At 41.6% G+C, this 22,337-nt stretch overlaps 1 protein-coding gene across 2 annotated transcripts in view; it reads left to right on the top strand.

Moving 5' to 3' along the window:
* LOC106820810 (ceramide synthase 6-like) overlaps positions 1-22,337 on the top strand; it is a 32,353-nt gene that overhangs the window by 7,635 nt on the left and 2,381 nt on the right. Inside the window, exons 2-8 of one of the 2 annotated variants that reach the window (XM_014825379.1) lie at positions 1,813-2,046; positions 2,715-2,772; positions 4,747-4,797; positions 8,195-8,287; positions 9,593-9,721; positions 10,793-10,899; positions 20,099-20,255. In XM_014825379.1, coding sequence (XP_014680865.1) covers positions 1,813-2,046; positions 2,715-2,772; positions 4,747-4,797; positions 8,195-8,287; positions 9,593-9,721; positions 10,793-10,899; positions 20,099-20,255 — 829 coding nt within the window. Of the gene's footprint in view, positions 1-1,812; positions 2,047-2,714; positions 2,773-4,746; positions 4,798-8,194; positions 8,288-9,592; positions 9,722-10,792; positions 10,900-17,963; positions 18,127-20,098; positions 20,256-22,337 lie in introns of both variants that reach the window. The other variant, XM_014825378.1, reaches the window with a different exon arrangement.

Raw genomic sequence — 22,337 nt, 5'->3', positions numbered from 1 at the left:
ATATGAACATTGGACAATATGAACAATGGAATATATGATAGTCACTAAATTGAATATATGATGGACATTAATTCGAATTTGTGACTGTCACTAAATACCATTTGTGTCTATCATTAAATCATTTAGTGTTTGTCAATAATTCCATGCCTATGATTGGCTGAGAAAAAATAAGTTGTATCTGATTGATTGATTTAATGACTGTCACTAAATGGAATATATGACAGTCACTAAATGGAATATATGACAGTCACTAAATAGAATATATGAAAGACATTAATTTGAATTTGTGACTGTCACTAAATACCATTTGTGTCTATCATTAAATCATTTAGTGTTTGTCAATAATTCCATGCCTATGATTGGCTGAGGAAAAAATAAGTGGTATCTGATTGGTTGATTTAATGACTCACTAAATTGAATATATGATAGTCACTAAATACCATTTGTGTCCCACCTCGCCTGCAATGCACGTTCTTTTCCTGAATGCTTAAAGCAGGGTTCCTTCTACATAGGAGGCACTGCGGTGCACCGCCGTTGTCAAATTTTACAACGCCATTGTGAAAATGTTCATGTATTTACCTGCCGAGTGTCAATAATAGTGTCAATCCAAAAATAAATAGATCACCACGTGCTTCTGACTATATATACATGGTAAATCGTAATGAAATTCACAGCAACGTTTCTTTTTGTGTGCCGGCACACTCGTGTGTCATTCCTGATTGCAGCTTTTTTACTCTATTCCGGGAAAGTTTTGCTGTCGCTCCCTGATCTACATATACAATAATAAGCATGCCCACGCGACTGTAAAGGGCCGGACACACTAGGCAATTTTATCGGGTGACTCAGTCAGGCGACTCGATCGCTGGTGAAAATCGCCTAATGTGTCCAGCCAGTCGCCGCCGATTTAGTCGCCCGATTCAATCGCATCGATCAAAACGTTTTGATATTATCGGGCGATTATTTCAGTCGCGCGACTCAATCGCCTAGTGTGTCCATGTCAGCGATTTAGTTGCCCGATTGTACAATTCATCAGCCAATCAGAGTTGTTCAATGATACTGGTTAGGCGGCGTTACTATGTGGATGTTTACGTGGTAGCGGTAGTGCGCGGTAGGTGGCGGTAGGTGGCGGTAGAAACTCGTCGTCAAAAATCGCGTGATGTGTCCACTCGACTCGCCCGATAGAATCGGGCGATATTATTGGGCGATAAAGTCGCCCGATTACATCGCATTAAAATCGCCTAGTGTGTCCGGTCCTTAACAATTAGTGCATTCGCCGCCCCCCCCCCCCGTACTTTAATCAATGCCGCCCCAGCAAGCAAGCACATACGCAGCCACGATGTGCACACCCACAGACCTGGGTAACAGGTGTCGCGGGCTGGTTTTTTTCGTTTTTTTTCTGGAGAATGGGTCCAGATGCGTGAGTCTCCCGCGAAATGCGTGAGACTTGGTAGGTCTGCTAACAGAGTAAGATTTAAACTAAAAGGTGAACTTTTATTTTCAGGGTACCTCAAATGCAGTCTAAGACATTCAAATTTTTAAAATTTTGCTGGGGGAGACCCCCAGAACCCCCATCTAACTCTCTCCCCCCACGTCTGCCTGCAGAATCCACATTCGTGCCTACTGCGCGCCTTTGAATCCATCATGCGCGTTTTTCCCCCAAACTGGCCATTACTGCTGTTGTCTAATTTTCCCTCAGAAGAAACCCTGTTAAAGTGTATTATACTAATAGGTTTAGTAAAATGTCTTTTCATGCTTTCACAGGGGCGACACCAGTCACTACGTATTTCAGTCTTGCCATGGGTTCTCTTTCAGAATTGTTGCTGCACCCATCGGTCAATATTTCAATCTTAAGGACACGAGACCTCGGCCGGCCGCACCTAACCCTGTCCTGGAGGAGGCATACCGACACGCATGCAAGCCCAGCCACCGAGTGGTGACCGGCCTGGCCAAGCAGCTGGACGTGACGGAGCGACACATCGAGCGGTGGTTCCGACAGCGACGGAACCAGGACAGGCCGAGCGTACTGCGCAAGTTCACAGAGAGCTGGTACGTGCGCGCTGCATGCGCTCGTCTAGCTTACGGTTGACTCGCCCGTTATGTCGTGTGATCAAATGTGAGCATCCTAGTTGAAGCCTGTCCCGGACCGGTTCGTGAAATTTGTTCAGTGTCTCTCACTGTATTATCTATATCTTGTAGTCGATCCTACACATAATCTGTAGCCACCATTAACAGTGAACTGTTAGTGTTACACAGTTGTTGAGTAGTAGAAGGGGAAATGTAGATTTTCAGTTGCTCAAAGGTGTTTCTGTCAATCCATAATCAGGGCTCTGGATGTTTTAAAGTTTGAGCCAAGACTTAATCCACCAAAGTTATTTTTTAGCCACCAATGAAAAACTATGGCCACTGTTCACTTTATCATATGTTCTAAGCAAGGCGTAACCCAGTGATGCCATGGGTATGGGAAAAGAGGTGTACGAAGGCATTTTTAATAAAGTAGTCAAGTAAAACTAAAATAATGTAATTTAGTCTTGCTCATAATGTAAGGCTTATAATTGAAAGTGACTTGACTAGCTGCAAATTCTGATTTTGCTTCTACCAGAGAGCACAGTTGTGGTTATGTCAAAACTACATAGATTGAATATTCTTTGTTTCACATTTACAAAGTACAACTGTTACACTGTACAATACTTACGGAATATTTGTGATTTTTGCAGTTGGAGGTTTCTTTACTATTTGAGTGCCTTTGTATATGGAGTATGCATTCTCTGGAATGTAAGTATGTACAGCTATGATAGGAAAGAAGTTGCAATCGATAAGTACAGTGTAAGTGTGCAAAGTAGGAAAGAGGCATTGTTCTACAAGCCACTTCACAGTTGGTTGCTTTCGACTGAAGTAGATGGTAGAGAAGTCTCCATTGGATGTCTCCCACAGATACAAGTGATAAAGTGATTGAAAGCGTTTATACAAGTGATAAGCATCTCGTTTATCAGTGTATCCCATGCACTTTAAAATGATGCCATGGCTATATACTAGCTATGTAACGGATAGTATATAACAAAAGTTCAGCTCGCTATTTAATTGTTTTTTTTGTGTGAGAAGTAAAATATCACCGATTCAGAAACATTTTGAACAGTGTTTAATTTAATTGAGTTTGAAAAAACGTTCATTTACGATTATGATAAGCATCACAGATGCACTCATGCAACAACAAAATCTTCACCAAAGATTATTGCAAATTTGGAGTATTTTATCACAATAATTATATATATATGTTATCTTAAGTTTTACTTGTCAACATTGATATAGCAAATGAGCAGCAATGAACTTTAGCAGTGCTTTATCGATATGCGTTATAGATAGTGAAGTCACGATCATTGATTATACTCGATCATCGGTTGAACAGTGGCTCGAACCAAGCGCTTGGTTATCAAAATCAATAATCGATTTCATCGGGAAAAAAAAGAAGAGAAAAATCGAAAATAAATGTAAAACTTGAACAAGAAAACTTGGAAAACTGATGAGAATCAGAGATATCATCGCTATTTTAGTTCGGGAATCACCCGAGATTCGCCGGAGTTCCTTCCTGTTGAGGAGCTAAAGTCTAGGACACACTAGGGATTTTATAATTATAAACAAGCACATACATGCACACACGTACATGCACACGCAGGCATTCAACAACCCGAGTAACCAATTGTAACCGATCATCGGTTACTGGGGTCCAACCGATGATCGATTACGAAATTACAACCGATTGACAACACTAGTTATAGATGAAATTTATGATAGGCCTAGGACATTATTCATCCATATTGGTGTTCGTATAGTTGCGTCTGTGATGCAATCTTAAGTTGGATAGCATTACCTGAACTCTACATTGCATTGTGCAATGCGATGCTGCTGATTTTGTGCACTGCGTATACCTATATTGATAGATCTGATAAAGCAGTTCTGTTATCTTTTAAACTACAGTTGGCTAGGGCTGCAACGATTCATCGTGGTGCATCGTGAATCACGATTCAAGCGGCCGATTCGATTCACGATTCAAAATCTCTCATTTTCTATTCGATTCGATTTGAGTAGGCAATTTGGATACTAATTTGTTCTACCCCATTTTGTCTAAGTCTGCGAGGCAGTGCCTTGGAGTACCAGCTACAAGTGTGGCAAGCGAGAGAGTGTTCTCCACGGCTGGAGACAGCACACCGAGCATGCCTGTCCAGTGAAAATGTGGACATGCTTGTGTGCTTGTCAAAAAACATGATCATTCCTGATGATGTGGTAGTTCACATGTAGTGAGTCGTGACTGTGAAAGTTTTAAAAAATTTGTACTAAATTGAAAAACACTTTTTTCTAACTTATATTTCAAGTTCTAGTCAAGAAGCGACAATACTTTTACGTTTTTTTTGTTTCTGTGATAGACACTGAAAGTCAGGGATTACTTGTTACCTGAAATTCTCATTGTGATTAAAATAATATACATATCAAACAGTCTTGCCTTGCTTTCATGAATCGAATCGAAATTAATCGAATCGCAGACTTTGAATCGTAAATCGAATCGAATCGAAACCTTGGCGCATCGTTGCAGCCCTACAGTTGGGGCACATGTTAAACACGTACTGTTGGCATATCACGGTTCAGGTTTGTGATCTGTGCTTTATACATAATATTAATCTCATCTTATATAAGGTTAGATAACTACATAATTATTTCTGTAGCTATTACTAATTGTGTGCTATTTAATTCCAGAAACCATGGTTTTGGGACACAACACATTGTTGGATCAACTTTCCATTCCAGGTGATTATTGTTGCTGTATTTTTAGCTCATCTGACATCTGACATAGTCAGATGCAGCTTGTAGAATCGCTTGATCGTGCCGTGCGGTCCTCCGTCCGTCCGTTGACCCGCGTCGCTTCAACAGTTGGGCCACAAATCTTAACCGCTCGACGTACGGTCACGATATTCGGGACGTGGGGTAATCAGAAAACGAGTTGGATGTCGAAGCTGGGGCAACAAGTCAAAGGTCAAGAGGTGTAAAAGAAGGGAACATTCACTCCTTAACTAAGGTATAGGAGGAAATGCAGAATTGCGGCACAAATCTAAACGGCTCGACCTAGGCTCGTGATAGTCGGTTGTATAGCATGCATGGTAGTAAACCATCACTGTGCCGAAATGGAGGTCACAGGCAAAGGTCAATGCACAGGGCAGATAGACATTTTCTGAGGACATTGCTGACGGAGCGATGGAAAACTTTTTTGTTCTCAGCGTGACCTAGGCATTTTAGTGGCTTTATTGAAAGGACCATGAAAGTCCCGTTCTGCTGACATGCGAAGAGTAAGTGTCGGATAACCTTTTGACCGCTCAAAGGAGGTTAAACATGGATTTTTTACTGCCTGTTAGAAAGAATTTGACTGCCGGTTTGCTAGTAGAATCTAATAACATGCCTGGATGACATAGGCTACAATGTCACAGTGAAATTTCAAAAGCAAATTTGTTGACATAAGTTATCTCCTTAAATCGTATAATTTATATGGCATCTGTACTGTCAGTATGTTACATGTAACGATGCCACTGCCAGTGGCTACTGCCAGTGCATGTTGTTGCTACTGTAGAGTTTTTGCCTTAATTGGTTACAGGTGGCAGATCTCTATTGCGCAGCCTGTAGGCTTGTGTAGGTAAACAGATTAGTGCTTACCTATTCTGTCTTGCAGATATTGTTGCTACTAAGTATGATGGAGCTTCCATCTTTAATCTGAAAGACACTTAAACGTACCGCCCACTCTCGTGCAACTCATAATGTACCCAACGAACATTCTTTTGAGAAGGTTCCTGATACATCCCTGTGCATTCCACTGTTTCGGCATAATGAACACATTTGGGACTAACAGGGTTTACTAGAAACCCACCACTCCACCACAGAGTCACCGCAGTAGACGTTAGATGAGCCTGTCGCTGCTGCGCACCTTGTATAGTGTTAGTGTCACAGTCAGTTATGCGAAAAAAGCTGCACAAGAAGTTTATCAAATACATTCACACACTAAAGTGCATTGGGCAAGGTCATAGCATGAAAGAATTTTAAGAAAATAACATTGGTCTCTGTTACCTGCCGCAGATTGTTATCATATGTTATCCCAGCTGATTAGCTGCAAGGACTAGTCCTATTTACCCTTATATGACCTTGTTTTTAGCTCATCTGACATAGTCAGATGCCAGCTTGTAGAATCGCTTGTCCGTGACCGTCCGTGTGCGTCCCTGCGGCCTGTCAAAGTTGGGCACAAATCTTAACCGCCTCCGACTAATACGGCACGGATAATCGCACATTGGGGGGGGATCGCAAAACCGAGAATTTTTTTTTTTTTTATTTTCTTTTTGGGATTCGAAGCTAAAGGGCAAAGTCAAAGTCAAGAGGTGTCAAAAAGTAGGCGCACATCACTCCTAACCATAAGGTATGAGACAAGCAAATGCGGCACAAATCCAAACGGCTCGACTAGGCCGGATAGTGTGATAGCATCAATGGTAGCGAAAAGCCATCACTGGCCGCAATTGGAGTCAACAGTCAAAGGTCAAAATCTGGCACGAGGCAATTTTAGAGACATTTTCGGAGGCCCCATGGCTCGACGCAGGCATAGAAAAACTTTTTTTCAAGCCGGTGACCTAGCAATTTTGTATGGCATATGCAAAAGGACCATAAATCTACTCTGCCCGCGACATGCGAAGAGGTAATTCAATAACCTTGACCCTCCAAAGGAGGTAAAACTGGATTGGTGACTGCTGTTAGAAAGAAATTTGACTGCCCGGTTCTAAAATCTATACAAATGCCTGATATGAGCTACCAGAGTCACAGTGAAATTCCAAAAACGCTAAATTGGTTAAAAAAGTTAATGTCCTATAAATCCGTAATTTCATAGAATTCTGTGACTGTCAGTATGTTACATGTAACGTGTCCATGCCCAGTGGCCTCCCAGTGCATCGTGTTGGTGCAGTTTTGCCTGGCGTTAATTGGTTACAGGTGGCAGCTCTCTATGCCATTGCAGCCTGTAGGCTTGCTTAGGTTAAATGGATGAGTGCTACCTTATTCTGTCTTGCAAATAGTTTTGCCTACTATTACGCTATGAGAGCTTCCATCTCGTTTAATCTGAAGAACTTAAACGTACGCCCATCTCGTGGCACCTTACATAACGATCCCAACGACATTTTGAGAAGGTTCCTGATACCGATCCTGTGCATTCCACTTTTCGGCGTGTATGTGAACACATTTTGGGGACTGAACAGGTGTACTAGAAATCCCACACTCCACCACAGAGTCACCGCAGTAACTTAAGAACGCTGTCGCTCCGCGGCACTTGTTTGTGGAACTGATAGGATACTGATAACGTTGCTAGCCAGTGTACTAAAAGATGTCTAGTTCATTTTATGGGTAAGGAGCTTGTACTCTTTAATTAGCTGTATACTATAATATGGTGCATTAGATTATAATAAGGTTAGTGGCTGTCATAAACATCCCTTCTATTATTATTATTATTATTTCGTTTAGCAACCGGTTTTTTTCATTTTACTGTTATTAAAACTGCTATTCATCCACGTCCACATAACAATATTAACTTTCTTACCTGCACATTGTAATTTCCTAACTTATATCAGAAACCTTTGAGACTATAATCTATGCCATATTTGGAGAAAAACACACGATGTCAATAAGGATAGTTGGAATGTTTGAAAGCTGATAATATAAATAATATACACACAAAATCCAACAGTGGCTGCTGTGGCAAAAGTTGTAGGAATGTACATCGTTTAATTTGCCTAAACCGTTCAGTGGCTTTAGGATTGATGAATACTGGTTTAATTCAAGTTGAATGTATTTACACATTGAGAAATCACAACGTTAACTCGAATCACTATCTCTTGTGTGAAATTTGTGGTTGATGTTATAATTATATATGGAAATAATAACAACTTTTAGGATGTCTGCGACGTTCAAAACAAAATACAAGCTTTTTAATTGTTTAGTGAGAGATGTTGTGCAGCAGACACATCTAACTAAGTAGAACTGGTGGTGGTGCCTATATCATTCATTGTGCATTTTATTATCTGAAATATCTTATTTGAGAAAATAAGAATAACTATGCTTGATAGATTACAGATAATATTAAACTCACGAGTCAACGTTTGTAATCAAGTCCCTATTTTTGCAGCCTCTTCTTCCAGAAGTTTACTGGTTCTACATGATAGAGATGTCATTCTACTTATCACTCACATTCTCCCAGTTTCTGGATGTTAAACGGAAGGTATGACCGACTTAATGTTATGAGTTACATTGCTCTGGTCTTGCAGCCAGTATAGCAATGACAGAAATAGTTACTGTTTTTTTTTTAGTTGTTGGCAGTCCAATTTTGACACTTTTATTTTCATGCGTTTACTGATTGTAGGTTGCTAGGCATATGTTTTATCCATGTAGGTGTGAGCGTGAGTGTGTATAGGTGTACTCACGGCTTTCGTGTAGCTGGTCGCTCATAGCTGCCCTGCCAGGGCTTTTATTGCACACAATACAACAGTGCTGTGAATTTGTTCCATGTGCGCAGTGCTGTATGTGTTAATACATGACAGGTGTGAGTGTGTTGGTGTGTTGAGTAGTTCCCACATATTATAAATAATTAAAATTTATTTCACTACGCTTTGGATATTGCTGACAAGGTGTAATTTGGACATTCAAATTATTCATGGTGTAATTTGGACATTCTTCAGGGTGAATCACTGAGACGTGTAGTTTCTATGGAAGTGTACAGCGATTGTTGTGTTTGATAATGTCATGGTAGCTTTCAAAAATGAAAAATGAGGTTAGTTTCGCATTATGTTTGAGGAAATATGCTGAGTAAGCATTATAAGGTTTATTGGTGATATTATCCCTTTATAGCAATCATAAATTATATTTGAGCTCTCTATCACGAGAAAATGTATTTCGTCCAATTTGATTGCAAACTACAGAATAGGTTAGTGCTAAGGTTTTTGTATGTGGAGTAGCCAGTGTTTTGGAGAATACGGGATAATTTTACTTACATGGGAGGTTTTCTGGCACTATGTTGTGAGATTGTGATTTGATTATCATCCGTCTGCCAAATATTCGTACTACTACTGAAATTGCATTATAATTACATTTGCCCCAATATAAAAAAGCAAATGGTGCTTCCAGTGCTTTAATCTCTTGTGCATGCTGTGCTGTATAGGAAGTAACTTCCATAGGTAATGGTTGTTGCCAGGCTAGGAGTGTGTAAATGTTTTGAACTGCTACTATGTTGTATTCACTTGGTGAGAGCACACGTGTGGTATTTTATCATTATATTGCACATAATAATTAAATGTATTATATCTAGGTAATAAAATAATTCAGTAGAAGTAGCATTTTATATTCAGGTTCAGTAAATTGGGTGCCTGGGGGAGGGCATTTTTAGAAAGATCATCGGTAATTATGACTGTCATAAGTCTAAATTGTAATGTTATGTTATGGATGTTTTGCGGAGTGAATCTATGCACGTCTACATGTACGTATGCAAACTACACATATACATAATGATACGATACCTGCTTTCTTTCAGGATTTCTGGCAAATGTTTGTACATCACATGTGTACACTGATGCTGTTGACATTCTCCTGGGGCGGAAACATGATTCGTGTTGGCACACTTGTCTTGGTCATACATGACGCAGTAGATTTCTGGATGGAGGTAGTTACCTGTAGTGTTCAGTTGTTATAATGCATTGTCTGTCACGAGTCATTACTTTAGTCTAGCGCAGACTTGCGACTTTTGGTTGCTCTTGCTGCAACCTGCAACCGCATGCGATCGGTCGCACGCTTCATTGTGTGTGCGCATGCTAGCGACTGCTGTTCTTTCCATTCTCTTTCCATTGTCTTTCCATTACTTAGATTACCCGCACACATGCGATTTCGAAGCGATTGTGAGCGACGAGTTGCTGAAAATCAAACCCGTTTGATTTCTTGGAACTCGTTGCAAGCGACCAAAATCACTACGAGTTGCAGTTGCACGTTCCCACAGACTTGCGACTTTTTCATGCAACTCGGCTGCGATTCTAGTCTGCGCTAGGCTTTATAGTTGTATCTCTAAATTCTGCTTATTGGTAATGCAGCAGTGATACGTAATAGTACTGCATTTGTGCATCTGTACGGTCAAGCATTTAAATAGATAGCTGCCTTTCTGAGCTAGTGAGGCTTAGGCCATATAAATAATAAAAATATTGTTTGTTTGCTCTCACCCGACCGACCCGCCAAAAAGGGACTGACGCAAAAAAAATTATTGATCTTTCCCATTCTTTTTTTTTTACAAATTGTATCACTACATTATATAAATCTGTAAGCAATACATTATATGTACTAAGCAAAACAAACATTCAACATAAAAGGTATCTCCACACAAGCACACCCGCGCATGTAGACACCATGCTGAATTTGTAAAAAGACCCTTCTCAAAAAAAAGAAAAAACCCTCCCTACCTACCCAAACTTTTCAGCCTTGGTCGGGTGAGGGCAAACAAAAAAATTTTAATTGTAGCCTTATCCTGTGTGATATGTACAGACCTTGGCAGAAGCATAGCGCATGCTTTAGTGCTATATGGCTGTTTTGGGTTTCACTAGTATTAGGCAGCTGGACATCCATCATAGCTGACCAGGTCTAGAAATTTTAATATCACAGTAATTTACGCGTGCTTTCGGTTAGTTAGAGAATTGATGACAACAGTTAGTGGCAGCGAGTTGCATGCGTGTACCTTGTCGTGTTTTAGGCAGCAAAGATGGCGAAGTACTGCCGCCTGCATCGGCTGTGCGATCTCTTGTTCATCATATTTACGGTGATGTGGTTCTTGACACGGTTAGTCATCTTTCCCTACAGGTGAGTATCTAGTTATAACTGAAACAAAAATGCAGATCTAGGGAAACAATAATACACGGTTAAATTTAATGTAAAGGTCTATTAAATGCAGTGCCCATGGCTAAACATTAGGATGTATTTACAACAGACTTGACCCACTTTAAATTACATTGCTAATGACTAACCAATTCGTGATTTTATGTACAACAAGTATAATCCGTATGTTAGAAGAGATTATTGAAAAGTTAATTTTGTGCAGGCTCTCATGAATAAACGATACTCCAGCACATTGTTGACAATAATTATTTATTTAATATTTATTTGAAAGATGGGAATATGTAGAAAGCCTATTGATTGTATTTTAAAATGGTTAATCATCAGATTATGCTATAAATGTTGGTCCTTTGCAGGTGTGGCAGTCTCTGGTTTTATGCCTCAAAATAGACATTAGGCTCGTTCAGACGAGACCTTGTATTTATTAAATACCGAATCTGAGACAAATACGCGGCCGAGCGTTCACACGCTGATTCGCGGCTCCAGAAATACGGTATTTGCGAAATACCGAATCTGAGACAAATACGCGGCCGAGCGTTCACACGCTGATTCGCGGCTCCAGAAATGCCGTATTTGCGAGCTACGAGCTGCTTTAGTAACAATCAAGCGAACAATGCGAAATAAACAATTCAATGCGCACCAACTGCCGATAAAATACGTAGACTGGTCCGCGCTCGACAGTTCCACTTGCGTTACACTGGAACTGTCGAGCGCGGAGCAGTCTATAAAATACGCGGCTTCAGAAATACGGTATTTAGCGTTCACACGAGGAAATGCGCGGTGCAAGTGATCCGGTATTTCTCAAGCACGGCAAAATATTTGGGGTCTGGGAAGCCTCGTATTTACATGAAATACCGGATCTGTTTAGATACCGTATTTCTTGGACCGCGCATTTTGCCTCGTGTGAACGCTAAATACCGAATTTCTTGCTACGTGTGAAGTGTGAACGCGGCTATTGTTGTGTTAGTTCATACTATAGTAGAAATACGATACGATAGTAATACACGTGCGTGACTATGCTGAAGGGTTGCGCTGCATAGCTGCACCCATTTGTGTAATTTTACGCGATTATTAAGTGTTTTATTTGTGTTTGTTATAAACAAGTACTTTTATGAACACCCAAGGTACAGGCAAAAAACATTGTAAGTGAATTACAAGCGATAGTTTGTGAACATTTTGGCCTGCAAAATTGGGATTTCTTAGCAAATCTGCTACAGTTCTTCAGCGTCACAATATGGCTGCCCGGTACACAAGTGCAATGCTACGCTCAATCGACCGTGAAGTTTCTGCCATCGACAAATCAAGTCTAAACAGTGCTGTATGGACGAGAATAAAGTCACTACAGCTGTGCAAGAAATCAAAGATGAGACAGCGAGGAACAAGGGCGGGCAGAAATTACCGTCGGCCAATTAAACCCCTCATCAATGCTACACGACGGCCAGTCGGACGTCAGCCGGATAACAATTATTCGAACTTGAACGGTATTCATCCGTATGAGTTTATTTCACCAGTTATTACTGCAAGAGTACACGTAGCTCAAAGCCTATTTCATGTATCAAATTCATTGCTAACGTGCCGACTGTCGACGCGATGCCTGTCACTGAGAAGCCGTTCATGCAGCTATGTACTCTAAACGCTCGTTCCTTAAAGAACAAGTCGGCAGAGTTTGTTGATTTTGTTTGCGAGAGTAAAGCTGATTTGATTGCCATAACTGAAACATGGCTTACCGACAATGATGTTGCTGCTAGAGCCCTAGCCACTCCTCTCGGATATTCTTCTGGATCAGCCACGCAGGACCCGCAAAGGAGGCGGCACACCACTTGTATTTAGAGACAGTCTGATTGTCAATAACATTGCAGCTGCCGAGACAGCTTCATTTGAATATTCAGAATGGAAAATTCAATCTGGACCTTTTCGACTACGACTTGCCATTATCTATAGACCGCCATACTCTTCTGAGCACCCAGTCTCCACTGCTGATACTCTTTTCATAACAGGAGACTTTAACATTCATGTTGATGCTGATAGCCCTGACACAAATAGACTTTTGAACTTGTTGGAATCAATGGGGCTGGAACAGCACGTAAAACAACCAACCCATGTACAAGGTCACACACTGGACTTAATGATTAATCGCCAAGCTGACAACATTATCTGTGGTTCACCACGCGTTGGTTGCCTTCTCTCTGATCATGCTGCAGTTACGTGTGAGCTTAAGGCCCCAAAACCTACATTTACTGTAAAGGAACTAAAATACCGGAAGCTAAAATCTATTGATCTACTGTCACTAAAGGCGGATATCTCTGCTTCAGACCTATGTCGTAACTCTCCCGATGATCTAAATTCACTAGTGAAATCCTACAACTCTTTCAAACTTGCTAGACCAGCATGATCCTCTCAATACCAAATCTATCACTGTAAGACCATGTGTGCCCTGGTTTGACGACAACATTAGAATGTCAAAGAGACAAAAACGGAAAGCGGGAAAAATTTGGAGGACAATAAAGTCTTTGTCCGATTATGCCACTTATAAAACTTACAAAAACCGCACAACGTACTTGATGAATGAAGCTAGGCGTAATTTTTACGCGAACTTTATCGCTACGAATAGCTGTGATCAAGGAAAACTGTTCAGAGCTACAAAACGACTATTAAAGCAAAACGAAGTTATCCGTTACCTGCTACCGGTCTGTGCTCGCTAACGATATCGGGCACTTCTTTGTTCAATAGATTATTGACATACAGACAACGCTCGGCAGCGGCAGCTTACAGCATGTGGAACTAACCGGAAACGACGCACCTGCGGTTTTATTTGAGGAGTTTTGTCGCCGGAACAAGTTAAAAATTATATAAACAATTCATCAAAAAAGACCTGCGCATTGGATCCAATGCCAACCCCATTAATTATCAATTGCATTGACGAGCTATTACCTGCTCTAACTAAGATGGTCAACTGTTCTTTAGATACAGCTACATTTTCTGAGGACTGGAAAGAAGCACTCGTGATACCCTTGTTGGAAAAACCGGGCCTTGACCTTGTTTTAAAAAATTACCGCCCAATCAGCAATCTCACCTATGTGTCTAAACTAATCAGCGTACAGGAAACAACACAGCACTGAAACGGCACTGTTAAAAGTTAAGAACGACATATTAATGAACACGAACAACCAGCAAGTTACTCTCCTTGTGCTTTTGGATCTCAGTGCTGCCTTCGATACTGTCGATCATGATATTTTACTCAAGAGCCTTCAGTCTAGGATTGGCATTACAAGAGCCTTCAATCCAAATTCTGCTGCCATCCAGGAACAGGCTGTCTCTGCGATGGAAACCTGTATAAAAGATATTCGTGACTGGATGCGTGCTGATCGGCTAATGTTGAACGACGACAAGACGGAATGACTCATCATAGGTACCCGGCAACAACTGTGCAAAGTGGACATTGATCATATCACTGTCGGGAGTTGTAACATTTCGCCAGTGTCCGTGACCAGAAACTTGGGTTGCTGGTTTGATTCGTGGCTAACGATGGAGACTCATGTTTCCAAACTCTGCAGTACTTCATTTTTCCATCTTCATAATATTAGAGGAATCCGAACGTTTTTTTCTACGGAATCAACAAAAATTCTAATTCACGCATTCATTACTAGTCGTGCTGATTGCTGCAATAGTTTACTTTATGGTCTGCCCCAGGTACAACTGAATAAGTTACAGCGAGTCCAAAATGCAGCTGCTCGGCTTATCTGCAATGTATCCAAGTTTGATCATATATCACCTGTTTTATATCATTTGCATTGGCTGCCAGTTTATTTCCATATAGAGTTTCAAATACTACTCATCACTTTTAAGGCATTACATTGTATGTCACCAGATTATATCAGGGAATTAGTCATATTAAAGAGACCTAATCGGTACAGTCTGCGCTCTGGTAACCAAATGTTAATTGAGCCACCAGCTGTAAAAACGTTGGCTACACTTGGTGATCGAGCTTTCTCATCAGCTGCCCCAAAATTATGGAATAAGCTACCTAGTCATATTCGATGTGAAAAGTTGCTGGAATCTTTTAAACGCCTAGTCAAAACTCATCTATTTAACATTGCATTTAACACATAGACATTATATTTTAGGTGTACTTTTGATTTGAGTTCTATTTTATTGAAAATGTTATATTATTGTCGTTTTTAGGATCTATATTTTACAATGTTGCAGTCCGCTATTTATAATCAGGAATTGTTATAGGATTGTCTCGTAACTCAAGTATCTATATTTTACAGTGTTGCAGTCCGCTGTTTTATAATCAGCCTATGTAATGCGCACGTGAACATATCTGCATGTAACGTGCGCAATATAAATCAATAAATATTATTATTATTATTACTATAAAAAAAATCTCGTTTTAAATAACGGGCACCTTAGTGTACACCCATTTGTGTAGCCAAAATAATGGAAGGCCTGTGTTTACTTTAATATGTTTTTATTTTCTTAAATTCTAAACTATATTGTAAAATATTGAATTTGCAAGCTGTTCTTGTTATTATTGTTGGTTGGAAGTTGAAAAGGAGATTTTTAGGTTATGTCCATTTGAAATTATTTAGTTTTATGCCTACAAAGGTAATACCCACAGCCTATCGCCCCTAGTTTTATGCCTCTCTTTTGTTCTACTATGGTTTAGTTCCTAAATTAGGCTTGGAAGTCTCCATCGCCATGATTGTGAAGGTTATTGCCTGTAAATGTGCAACTGGGTAGATTGATGTTGTTGGTTAGGAAATTTAGTAGCATTTTTCATGAATTTTTCAGGAAATATTACTTGTGCGTTGAGATACATATTTGTAGTCCTTGTCATACGGATTATGTATGAGTGTAGCATTATCCATCTGCAAACAGTTAAAGGTGGGAGTTAGACCACTAAACGCTCGTATGGCTGAAGTGACGGGACAGTATCCGAGGGCAAGCCTCTATTGCACAGCAGTCATTGCCTTCTGCACAGCCAGCTGTCGCAACGTTACACCGCACATTGCATTGCACAACTGTCACCTAATATGTCGGAAATTGCACTCTTGTCAAGCAGCACGGCAAGCTTACTGCTGCTATGCGGATAAGTCTAGTGAGTTGCAGAGAAGCCTTCCTCGTGGAGTCTAGACATGGAGGTCAGCAGTACTGCATAAGAGTCGCACCACAGGCGTGTTATCTCCCACTAGGTGTTGCAACCTGACTGATACTGTCTAACATCATGTGAATGCTACTGGCTGCATCGTGGCATCATGGATCCTATACAGACACCAGATCTCTGCAGATCATCGGTCTATAGGCCAGTGTGCGTGTATAGATAACTGCGTATGTACATGTAGATAAAAGTGCCAGCACATGTCAGCAGCATAGCAAGTTTTTTACGTCGTCGTCGTTGTTAGTAATGTGCGTAGGTTGTTTGCACATTGCAACGTGATTACATTTACTGGCCTTTGCAAAGCTGTGTATGTTAATTCTGTCTTTTAAGCACTCGTTACAAGTACTCGAAACAAGTACAGATTGAGGCATATACAGATAACTATAGATCAGATGTGATAGGTGTGTTATGATGTAAGAAGGAAACTGCCATGCAACGTTTCCCAGGGTTAATTTTTTAAAGTGTAATTTTGGATGTATATTCATGTATAATGCTACAGCACGAAATGGGAAAGCCGAGCTGGGAAAGTGGGCTTTTTATTGTTTTCAGTTTGATATGAACTATGCAACATTTTTTTCTATCAACTATTTATTTCAATTTGAAATAAGTTTAATGGACCACGTTTCCAGGAGTGCTAACAAATGTCATTAACATAATTCAAATTTGGCCAAAACGCCAAGTCTAATATAGCATTTGTACTATACGTAGAGCAGGTATCACATAAAGCATCAATCTGCCAATGCTTGCCCACTACTCACAGTATCTATCACGGTACTACGGATCTGACTATCTGTTTAGTAACTGATTCAACCTGGATTAGTGTAAAACATACGTGAAATCGCAAAACCGCATCACAGCAAGCACAGCGAGTCACATGCGGAGCAGTGGGTGCTGCCATGTTTTATCTACTGTATACGCTGTATATTTCGCGGTGGTTTAATTTTCGCAAATTTCGCGACTGCGTTCCCGACCGCGAAAATAACAACACGCGAACAATTCATACTGAATAATTCCTAATCCACCGACTGCGAAATTAACCGCTTGCGCAATTGTCCTTCAAGTCTGAATTCGCGAAAATATCTGTACGCGAAAAATATGGCGTATACAGTACTTGTGCCTCATCATGTCGCAAGGCCTTCCGTAGCAAAATATTCACACACTCGACATGCCATGCCATCAGAACTTTGCTGAAAATCGTATGGGTCAGTTGCTATTCAGAGGTTATTACTCCATACGGGTCAGTAGCAAAACGTTATTTCGACCCCCCCCCCCTCAGTATACGAATTATCAGTAAGTAGAATGCTAGCCACCCTATGCTTATGTGTTAAAGTCATAAACTGCTTTCATAGTAAGTAAGTGTACGTAATAAGAACGGTTTCGTTTTGGTGATGGATATGTGAATGTTGTTTCGCGTTGTAAGGTGTTATTCAATGCCCCTTTCCTTTCCAAGAGCTGCACTTGGTTATAATTTTCAAAAAGCCACTCATGCACAGCATCGGGAGTTAAGTTTAGGCCGCACTAGCCATACTGCCTCCCAATGTGAACTATCCATTCCTCTTATTTCTTGTTGTGTAAATTATGTTCATTTGCCTATGCCTCCTACTGCACACATAGCCTTTGCAGAAGTGTGATGACATCCTTGGTGTTCCAAATTTCTGTCCCTCAGATTTTGCGTGTGTTGGGTTAATTTTTCAATTTATAATGTTTTCCTTTATCTTTTTGCACTACGCAATGCCACCCTCTTACAGTGGAAGTGGGCGGTGTTGTGCTATATATCTGTAGGTGGGGGAACTAAACCTATTACTAATAATTCAGAGACTTTGCCAAATTGTATCCAATGTTTTTATTCATTCCGTTATTTCTTTCGCAGGATATTGTACTTTGGCCTGACTGTCGGCCATGTCATGCTCAATATGAGTGTTATGTCTGCATATATCATCTACAATGGCTTACTGGTTATACTGCAAATCTTGCATGTCATATGGTTCTACATGATATTACGCATTGCGTATTATGCCGTGGTGACTGGACAGGTAGGAGCACCTGCTTTGACATGATTGAAACGCTGCATACGACCATGCTGCTACCAGAAACATCTTCCTCTGTCCCTCCAGAAGACAGACGGTCACGTTTTTCTTCCAGGATACCCACCTTGTATATCCCTGAATGCCATCTGCGTATCAGGCATAACATTGGTATAAGCTCTAAAGCTAAAGAGGCAGTGTACTTGCATCAAATTTTGACCAAATTTAACGTGTACTGGACTGTGCAGTACAACGCTCTTTGACCAGATTGACACGTTGCTTCTTGTGATGCGAAGTCTGCTTTCCTGCATGTGTAACAAACAGTCTGGTTTCCCAAAGTGTTACCAGACATAACTCACCCACTCCTTTGCACTTTTCCGTAACCGATCTCTGTTCTAATCCGCGTGTGAATTAACAAATTCATGCAGTTATTACGTAGCGCTACGCGACTATAGTACAGTTGTCTATTACGAGTTGTTTAACTTCGTTGCTGGTGGCTTATCTCATCGCTATGGTTCTCGCTTATGTTGCTTTGCGAATGCTGCTTGAAGTCTGATACCTTACCTCGTAGTATTCAACTCCAAACTGCATCCTGCGAGACTGATCGCAACAAATGGAACCAGTTATTTATCTAGTTATTGGTAATGGTGTACCCTCGTATGAGGGTGTTTTTAGAAGATCCATGGTGATGTCTGTTTGACACAAGTGGATAGTGTGGATGACGTACTTGTTGGGGATAAAACGTGTTATTGGTTTGATATCCCGTATTCATGTCCACATCAGATTGTGCAGGCGTGCTAGCAAGAAGGTCAAAAGGAGAAATCTGCAGGTGTATGACCGCATGGTCTCGATGTTACGTCGAACAGGCGTGACTCGTGATTGATGTTGGTTTCACAATGGTGCACGCGACGAATGAATCCTGGCTTGAAATGCTCAGTAGGCAGCAGTTGCATGCTCTTAGCACAGGTGTGGACGCTGTTTGACAGCTTATGGCATGCTTTGGCCCGCTGTTGGAGATGCAAGCATTGGCGTGTGTTTCTTAGATGTCATTGTTACTCATGGTGATCGCTTCGGCGAACTATGTGCAGTCGGAAAGAACTTCGTCAGAGCAAAAGTCTTTGGGATTTCTGAACCTTTTGTAGACAACTTGATGTGCCCGTCCCGGTAAGACATGACAGCTGGCTCGGCGTCTGCTTTTTAATTTTCACCGTTTTTGAGTTTGTCGTTTTCGAGTTGTGCACTCTTACTTTATCTGTCATCTCTCTCTCTCTCCCTCTATCTCTATCTCTGTCATTCGTTCACGTTCATTCGTCCCGCTCCCAAGTAGTGTGTAAAGTGGCGGTGTCTGCCAGCTCCCAAGATTGTGACCAAGAGTCCAAGGTGTATATCGTAACGAGTTGTCTGGAGACGGATGATGCCTTTACATAGTTGGCAATGTTCAACTGTCCGGTATTTAGTAGATCCACCAGGAGCAATTATAGCTGGGTTACATACATTTTGAACATTAGTTTTAGGGTGCCCCTAGGACGGTAACTGATTACAATAGTTAAGTGTGCGTTCCACCGTGTGGATAACATCTGTCCTTCTCATATGATGTGGCTGACGCATTGGCACCAGCAGAGGTGTGCCCTACTTGCCTGTGCATGACCAGTCTACATGCCAGTGCATGCAGTGAGTGCCCGCGCCTCGTCCTTACCAGTCCTGCAGCCAAGGGCGCGTTGCCACTGCTATGGCGCGGTTTGCTGTCTAGCTGCTTTCCTGCGGCACCGCGCCGTACGTACGCCGAGTGCGCGTGCGCGTGGGTGGTGGTGGGTAAGTAGTCGCGGGGATGAGACGCTGCCCTGCCGGCCCTACCCTGCGCATCTCCCTCTGCCCGTTTCGTTTTGTTGTGATCGCATCGATCGTTAACAGTTTTGTTTTGCAGCCGACTGCTGGCACCACCGGCAAAGTCCGAATAACCGATGCCTCCTTTTCCCCACAGGGTTTTACGCACAGTCATGTATGATGCTCACGTCATCATTGGAGAATTCAAATCAAGAATGCTATTCCTCGCTCTCCTGTATCTCCTGCAAATTCTTCACTTAATCTGGTTCTATATGCTATGCCAAGTTGCTTGTAAAGCCATACAGGAAGGCCAGGTATGTAAACGATGAGCTAGCTGCACACTGGGTCGGCACAGTCTGTCCTTACTCAAACAACTGTTAGGCAATCCCGTTTGAAAGTCGTAGGATACAGGGCAATAGAGAAGCGAGAAATTGGAACGAGAGATGTGCAAAGAGGGAAGGATAGGGCATGTTATATATAGAGAGACAGAGATAGTGAAAAGTAAATAGAGATGTAAGTGAATACGATGATGCAGATGAAAGAAAAAGCGGGGAGATGCAGAAACAAGAGCAAGTGTGGAGCAGGAGGGAGAGAGATATGTATAGCTATGGAGCATGGGAAGGAAAGAAAGGGAAAGAAAGTAGGAAGCAGACACGATCCAAAATCTTTATTGGCACCTTGCGTGCGGCAGCCCTTTGGCTTCATTTCAGCCAAACTAAAACTAATGCCAGTTGTGGGTAAAGGCAGAGTGGGCAAGCCAGTGTTCGTGTCACTGCAGCTGCTTCTCTTGTGCCGTGCTGCCCTTTAGTGGTGCTGTAATAGCCCCACCTCCATCCTTCATTATGCGTCTGCAAAATGCCCTCTAACGATGCCGTACTAACCCTACCTGCATTGAACACTTGCTATTGGTGCATAGTGTAGCAACCTGCTGCTTCGTCCACGTCTAGGCCGCGTTTGAAGTAGTATCTTTTTGCCTGGTGATTGGCTATTTATGTGACTGATTTGCCCTTGAAATTTAGTATAGAGCGAACGAATTTCGGAACTCTACCTCTGACGTAGTCTTCCCAGTGACATACTCAGGACCAACTGTCGCAACGTTGGCCGTGCCGTGTAATTTTATCAGGCAGGCAAATTCATGAGTGGCTGGTGGGCCAGTGAGCTTCGTGCATGTGTTGTGCTGCTACCCTGTGCTACCACACCCTTTTGTACTCTCGCTCACACACATGATGTTCTCCTACTCCGTGTTATCATACCCTTCTAACTCCTGGTAACCTGTTTAACCAGTGTAGTATTCTTATAATCTGCACTGCCAACCTATTCTTGACACTTACTTGCACTGTGAGGTTATTCTACCCTGTGTACCATATTAATCTACTTTCCGTTCTCATTCGTCTTCACTCTGTGCCACACCTTTCTGCCTCCTACTTGCATGTGCTGCCGTTCTGTCCTGTTCTACCACATCCTTATTTCTCACACGTGGCATTCTTCTGCCCTGTGCTACAACACCCTTCCACCTCTCGCTCACATGTTGCGTTTTTCTGCCCTGTCGTCGCCGCGATGGCGTGCGCACTCGCCCTGTGTGCCTGTTGTGCCAGCAGGCATAAAGAGGGCGCCTGTGGATGTGGGGGCCGTCGTGTTCTGGCGTGCACGTCGGGTGCCCGGGTATTGGCTGGCCACCCAAGTTTGTTACCGGTTTCTAACCGTGGCTGGACGGTTGCAGCGAGTGGTGACCAGAAATCGGTTACGTCCCTCTCCGTCCACTCCTCGTCGTGGTACTCGCGATCGACTGCCCTAGAAATGTACTTGCTGAGGCGTCTGCGGTCAGTTTGCTTTCCTAATTTTGACTGTGTCTATTATGCCTGGTCAGCGTTTTCCAGCAGCCTTAAGTTATGTTCCGGTAGCAACACGGTCGTAGCAGCACAATGCATGATTTGTAGCCTGTTTTCGGAGAAAGTGAAACGCGTTTGACTAAACCTTTCGGTGTTTCGGATTTCGTTTTAAAATTTATACATTTTTCTTTTAATATGTTATTAGTGTTATGAACATAATTAATAAACTAGTTTAATATATACAATAACAGTTCACATACTGTTAAAATAAGAACGTCATTGCTAAATATCTAATTAAGTAGGTGTGTAATCATTTAGCCTGCATTTTCATTATTGAAATGAAAACTAATCATGCCGTATTTTAGGTTCGAGGCGATTGATCAAAATTGCATGATATGTTGTGAACAATATAGTATTCATTAATCGTGGTGCTTGACACTCCATTTCACTATCTCATTTGTTGTTATCTGGGTGTAACAAAAAAGAACTTGTGAGGAAATTGCAGTTATTATACTCTGTTATTTCTTGCACACTGTGATCATGCCTGTGTGTGTTTTACACAATAAT

Source organism: Priapulus caudatus, unplaced genomic scaffold, assembly GCF_000485595.1.
Source record: "Priapulus caudatus unplaced genomic scaffold, Priapulus_caudatus-5.0.1 Scaffold48, whole genome shotgun sequence".
NCBI lineage: Eukaryota > Metazoa > Priapulida > Priapulimorpha > Priapulimorphida > Priapulidae > Priapulus > Priapulus caudatus.
Note: the sequence above shows the minus strand (reverse complement) of the source record. Positions and strands in the feature narration are given on the sequence as shown.